Raw genomic sequence first — 7222 nt, 5'->3', positions numbered from 1 at the left:
TATTTTGTTGGCCACTATACAATACTTTGACAGCTTTGCCAATTGCAATTGCAGATTTAGATTATTAATAGACGGTGTACTTTAACCAGTAGGTATAGGGTATGTGTTATGTTTGTTAAAATAATTGTTAAATAGCTTTATATTCTGATAGTACATAAACTTTGATCAGTAACACCAGTCTCTCTATCTTTTCAGGAATGCTTTTTCAGATTGCAATACCAATTTTATCCAATCAGGAGAGAGAACTCAAACAGGGCAAAGGCTAAACAAGGGAAATTGGAAGTGATGAAACAAAGAAATGTCACATTTAGAAGTGGAACAAAACATTGAAACTGATAAATGGGCACTCTCTGCTGGTCGGCTGAAATTGGCAACCCAGAAAATGTATTTTATGTTTATTAAAGAGCTGGAGAGCTGGAGAGACCTGTGTTACTGAACAAACTTTTTGTAAAAGTTGCAAACTGTATGAATATACTGATGCCAATTTTGTTTTTGTAATATACTTGAAACATTTGCATTGTGGTATTTCTACTTGGGAAGTAAGTAGACCTCCTTCCAGCGCTGGTGTGTGTGTCGTTGGAGAAGGCTTCCCCGCTGGTTCCTCGTTTTAGTGAGAAAGAGCAGAACTGCAGAACCCTGCCCTGGCACTGGCAGACACCTTAAACATAGGTACCAGGCACACGCACTCACGCACGCACGTACGCACGCACACACACACATGGCATCGACCATTCCATGCCATCTTTTTCATCCGTGAAGATGTCAGAATTATGATGCCAGAGACAGAAGGGCATGATAATGATGCTGCTGATGATGATGATGATGAATCCAATTGCTGACCGGCTGTCCGTATTGAGCAATTACTTTTATAGGGTTTCTTGTACCCTACCAGACATCCAATATAAGGCAAATATGTCAAAAATGTCAAACTTTCCTTATGCTTTAAGTAGCATGTGACATGTCAAACTAGGGGGTTTTCATGATTCTGAATCCATTCCAAGCATTAGTTTTGCACAAAAACACTCCTTGGGCTAAACATGGCCATAGCCGTCATGACAAATGTGATGAGATCAGCACAAATGTGATGAGGTCAGCACATTTTGGGTACATTTGGGCAAGTGGCTATGGCTGTTTTTAGCCCAAGGAGTGTTTTTTTGTGCAAATCTAATGCTTGGAATGGATTCACATTTCACAATCAAGAAACCCCCCTAGTTTGATGTCACATGCTACTTAAAGCATAAGGAAAGCCTTACATATGATGTTAATGCGTGGTAGGGTCACAAGAAACACCTATACAAAATTGCTCAATACCTCAATGAATGTATATAGACAAATATTATTTTAGGCCAATAAAAAAAGACTATAGGCTATACCAAATTTTCCACGTTAAACAAAAGAAGCCTGTCGGCTGCCGGACTAGTACTTTTACTTGAGTATTTTCAATTCGTTCTATAGCCATCTACTAAATCTCATGGTCAAATGTTGTACTTTTACTTTTACTCCACTAAGATTATTACAAAACTTTAGTTAGCCTACTAGTTACTTTGAAGATTCAGATGATAATTACAAAACATACAGTAACCCATGGGCACTGTCAGGACGTAGGTTGGGGGGGGTAATGGCTCGTTGTGTATTAGCTTGTCTGACACCTTCATCAAGAGCAACTGCAGTTACTGCACGTATGCATGCAGCCAATACAATGGAAACGGTGCTATAGACCACCAGCACCACCGGTTGGCTTTTGTACTTTTACTGAAGTAAATTCTGAATGTTGGACTTTCACTTAGCAGTATTGACACTTTGCATAAGTAAAACATGTGAGTACCACCACCGGGTGTCGGGTGGGCAACTTTTAACAGTGTAGACCCTCAAGTTTTCCTGTGCTAACCCGGGATTTGAACCCCCAACCTCTTCCTGCTGTCCCTACTACTCTGACAAGACACAATCCCTGCTTGGCCAGGAGGCTTCAGATAGTACTGCTCAGTGGTGGGAGAAGTATTCACATCTTTTACTCAAGTAAAAGTATCAATACCACAATGTCCAAAACTCCAAATACTGTTTTAATACATTTAGAATTCCCATATTCAATCAAAATTGTATTAGCATATACTAACATAACCCAGATGTACTTTAACATACTCTACAATACAGTATTGCAACATACTCTATTATACAGCAGATAGTTGTATAGAATTGGTTCAAACAAAGTGGTCATTAACTCAAAAAGGTTTTTATTAAACCCTTTTTTTCTTTCTTGCCTAAAGCATTCACACGGTAAAATCCAGCAGAATTAACGTATTTCTCAAATTTAAATTAAATCTCAAAGTGAAATTAGAGTTCATAGAACACTTTAACTGTTTGTGTGCACAGGCTTGCACCATGATGTCAAGAACCCTGTTTGACACGCGAGCTGAATAGAACGTGGGTTTGTCAGCTATTAGGTCTCAGACAGACATTGTGCTGGCTGGCTACACACTCCCTCCTCTATTCCCCTCCCCCCTACATGTGTGAATGCGCTGGATTGAAACATATAGGCCTATCTGTCAAGCAAATTTGTGAGCGATGGTTTATGATACGGGCTGGTCATGATGAAAAATATAACGGCTGACATTTTCCAGACTTTTCACCATCACTTGACTGTAAACTAAATGAGTCGTGGGGCTGAAGTGCTTGTGTGAATTAGCTCATTGAAAATTGAAACAGAGATGCATTTATCTAAGTGGATGGTTTATGGCTGATGTAGCTAGCTGCCTAAGTTCTTCCATTAAATTATTTTCAAGGAATGATTCTCTCTCTCTCTCTCTCTCCCTCTGTGCATGCTGTTTTTTGAGTTTAGACAGGTTTGCAAATTGTGAGATACTTTCCATGGCTTGGCTGCTGCTTTTTAGTGAGAGTTGTTTATTTGGGAGTTAATTTGGCCAAGTTTATTGAGAAGGCTCGCTGTGGCGTGTTGGTTGCAACACTGAATTACTGTCCCACTACTCAAGCTCCAAACACATATAGGAGCAATGAATGCTCCTCACCTGAAAAACCCAAATAAAGTCTGGACCAGACTCGACAATCTTTGTGACTGTCATCCATATCGTTGCTGTCTGGGTGGAAACCTTGTAGGCCTATGTCCAAAGCCACATAATTATGTATGTATATACATACATATTGTTGTAAACTCATACATATACATATACATATACATATACATATACATATACACATACACATACACATACACATATGTATACACATACACATACACATAATATATATTCACCATTTTTGCATGTTAAATCCAATTGCATCCATTTAAATAATGTCTAATTGTCTATTTTGACCGGAGTTTCACTGCTATGTAGTAGGTTACTGTACAGACAGACAGACAGACAGACAGACAGACAGACAGACAGACTATCACTATTAATTAGCCTAATGATTCCATGATTAATTCATGGTGAAGTCACTTGACTGAAGCACAGTTTGAAGGGCCACACAGTGTGCAGATCTGCTTTTCTCTGTGGCATTTCTATGAATAATGCGGAGTCTGGCCTAATGTCTGACATGAAGTGGAGTAAAAGTGTAAATGATTGAAAAATCTTAAGACTCAAGTAAAAATACTTCAAAGTACAGTTATTATAAGTACAGTTCAGGCGCCGCTGCTTGAGTCGATCTGCTTGCATCCCCGCCCCGATCGGTGATGGAGGATCGGGAGGTGCGTCGGGGAATGTCCAACAAACAAGGCTGACATCGAGTGTGTGAATGTGCGTGTGTGACGCGTGTCTGTCTGTCTGTCTGTGTGTGTGTCTGTGCATGTGTGCGTGTGTGTGTGTGTGTGTGTGTGCGTGTGTGTGTGTGTGTGTGTGCGTGCGTCCGTGCGTGTGTATGTGTGTGTGTGTGTGTGTGTGTGTGGGGGGGGGGTGTTCACACACGAATTACATCACGATTCGTGAGGATATAACCGCTGCTGCAGCAGCTTTCCTGTGACAGTGAGAGTAGCATCATCATCATCATCATCATCATCATCACCATCACCATGCAGAGGTTAAACGCGTCGAGGAGGACATCAGATCTAACGGTGGTGTGCAGAAGAGCGCATGCATTCCTCCACTGACTGACCCGGACCGCTGCACGGACCACACAACGGACATTGAATTTTATACCAAGTGTATTATCTCGTGAGTTTTAGGCCTACAACACGGTTTTTAGTCCACATAAAAACATCAAGGTATTTAGTTTTAGTGAAAAGCATCCACCTCTCTAGGCTCTATCGGTCGACCAGGTGCCATGGGAAGGGAGAAGTGATTTTTTGGATATATCCCGGCTCGACGCGTAATTGCGCGCACTCCAAGACAAACCGCAGCCCCGAATCGAAACAGCTTGGGACCTGGATCAGCTGCGTTCTTTTCTGGTTTAAAAACGGTGAGATCCGATTGTGTTTTTATTTTATTTCGGGGGGCATGGAGCAAACGCAGAACTGTGTAGCGGTGTATCTGCTGGTGCTGTCCCTGGGACTCGTGGCGGACAGGGGGACGTGCCAGCACTACTACCTCCTCCGACCCATCCCGAGCGACAGCCTGCCGCTGGTGGAGCTCCGCGAGGACCCGGACCCCGTGTTCGACCCGCGGGAGCGCGACCTCAACGAGACGGAGCTCAAGGGCGTCCTGGGCGGAGACTTCGACGGGCGCTACATGTCCGTGCACCCGCCGGAGGACAAGTACACCGCCGGCAACGAGGAGGCGGCGCAGCTCGCCGACGACTACGAGGTCCAGAAGCAGCCGATCCAGCTGATGCCCAAGGAGATCAAGGCGGTGGACTTCGACGTGCAGCTCGGTATGTGACTACTAGGGCTGTGACGCTGTCACAATAGTTAGCCTATAGGCTACATAGTAGCATAGCCTCGTCTAATCGCAATTATTTGAGGTATAAATGCAATTATTTTGTCATAATCGTGTCCATGTTGAAAAATATTCATATAGATACAAAAAAGCAGAAGTGGCAAAGCTTGCAGATATATGAGATGACGATGACAAAATATCAGGATTAGCAGACGATATATGATTATGCAGAAATAGCAGATCTACAATGAGTGCATGCCTTTTATCCGACGGAGCATTGGTCCGAACGACAACCTACCTCCTCCCTCACCCTAACCCTAACCTCCCCCGGGGCAGACACCTAAACCTAACCGCAACCCTCTCCCGACCCGCAGCGCACCTCGGAGCATTGCTCCTTCGGAGCAATGCTCTGTCGGATGATAGTACGCCTCCCATCTACAATATATATATATTTTTTAAACACTTAATTTTTATTTTTATTGATGCAGCAATGAATAACCATATGTGTAAATTCTGCTGTATCCGACATGTCAGATCTACAATCTTACAAGCATCACACATTGTAAGCTTGTAGATCAGCTATTCCGTATAAAGTATGGTATAACATTTGTAATACATGCTATAATGTATTGTCTTGGTATATTTCAGTTATTTGTCATATCTGCCTTGTGTACTTTTTTATTTACGAAACCTAAAAGGCAAACGGAATGTCCATTCATGTTCCAATTTCCAATGCCAACAAACACAATTAACATTAATTGCAATGCTTTGCGTGACAATAACGGTCCACTTACATTGTGTGTAATCGTGACAGGCCTGCAGCTCAGCGGCAACAAGGCCAAGCACAAGCCGAGCAAGAAGCTGAAGCGGCGGCTGCAGCAGTGGCTGTGGGCCTACTCCTTCTGCCCGCTGGTGTACACCTGGAACGACCTGGGGACGCGCTTCTGGCCGCGCTTTGTGCGCTCCGGCAGCTGCCTGAGCCGCAGGTCGTGCTCGGTGCCCGAGGGGATGCTGTGCAAGCCGTCCGGCTCCGCTCACATCACCATCCTGCGGTGGCGGTGCGCGCAGAGGAAAGCGGGGCTGAAGTGCGCGTGGATACCAGTGCAGTACCCCATCATCACGGAGTGCAAGTGCTCCTGCTCGAATTGAACTGACTTTCTGTCTTTGTTTTTTGATTATTATTATTTTTGTCTTCATAAGACTGTGGTTCTCAAAACATTGTCATTCTCGGATACAAGAAGAGTGGGCAACTCAATGTTAGATTGGCTATTCCTCGTACAGAATTTGGATAATGGAGTGCCTATATGATTTGATGCATGGTGCATCATTATCAGACTAAATGTACCCCCCAATTATTATTTTATGCCCATAATTACTGGTAGAAATGTTCAAATTATTACTTCAGACCATTTTCCAAATTCTTACTTTACAGCGATGGTGCCTACTCTTCGGTTCCTTAATGTCAAGGACCATAATATCTCTGACAGTGTGCAACATGGAACCAAGTTGACCCTATACACGTGGGTCCATTTGGTTCCATTTGCGCACTGTCAGAGTTACTGATCTGTAAAGGTCCATTTGGAAGTCCTCCCCTCAAGGAACCCTGAGGGTCCCTGCATGGACGCCATTCTGAGAGCCATTTGTATACGACGAAGAAATCAAGCTCATTTCTTTCTTTTGTGACGTTTCATTTTTCACATGCACTACAGAGTGTAGGAATGTATTTTATGTATATGAGGAGGTGCCATTTTTATATAGCTTATTGTACAGTGTCAGTATTACGTGTAACCAGAGAGTCTACTTTTATTTGTGGAAAAATGTTGGTTATATATTTTGTATTTATGGAGATGGCGCGCATAGTGCCGTATAATAATAAGGACTTGCTGTTTTCCTATTATGGACAACGGAAAATCCACCTCAGATTCAAAGTGGGTTTATTGTTGTTAATTGCTTTTATCTTTTGCGGTTGATACATCTGTATATCGGCGTGTTGTTGTTTTATCATGTAAATTAAGAGAACTGCTATTTATTCTTTATATTCGTATAATAAAACGACAAAAAATTATGTAAACTGTATGTTTTTTATGTAACCTCTTTTCTGGAAACGATCAGTCTCATCAATGATAATTGCAATATAATTAAACAACCTCTAGATTTAGTCAAATTAACCTGAGTTGACTGTACTTGGTTCTGTAGGACTGCTTTTCCCCCTGTCTATACACCATGTCTCCTCCAAAATAGCTGATCTACAACCTCACAATTTGTGAGCTTGTAGGTCAGGTATTTCGAGGGGGAATGTTCCCACCGGAATATACTGAAAGTGGTATAAAGCATAATCTCATCTCATCAACATCATCAACGTTTAAAGCACTATATTATTCATAAATGTTCTGTGT

At 42.5% G+C, this 7222-nt stretch overlaps 1 protein-coding gene across 1 annotated transcript; it reads left to right on the top strand.

Moving 5' to 3' along the window:
• The first annotated feature begins 3993 nt into the window (after positions 1–3993).
• Positions 3994–6891, top strand: LOC310869902 (noggin-like). Its single transcript, XM_083780880.1, has 2 exons — positions 3994–4821; positions 5641–6891. Exons 1-2 carry the CDS (start codon positions 4449–4451, stop codon positions 5973–5975), a joined length of 708 nt encoding a protein of 235 aa, XP_083637006.1. The 5' UTR covers positions 3994–4448; the 3' UTR covers positions 5976–6891.
• The last annotated feature ends 331 nt before the right edge of the window (positions 6892–7222 follow it).

The sequence above is a fragment of the Protomyctophum parallelum genome, assembly GCF_964188405.1.
Source record: "Protomyctophum parallelum genome assembly, chromosome: 13".
Classification (NCBI taxonomy): domain Eukaryota; kingdom Metazoa; phylum Chordata; class Actinopteri; order Myctophiformes; family Myctophidae; genus Protomyctophum; species Protomyctophum parallelum.
Note: the sequence above shows the minus strand (reverse complement) of the source record. Positions and strands in the feature narration are given on the sequence as shown.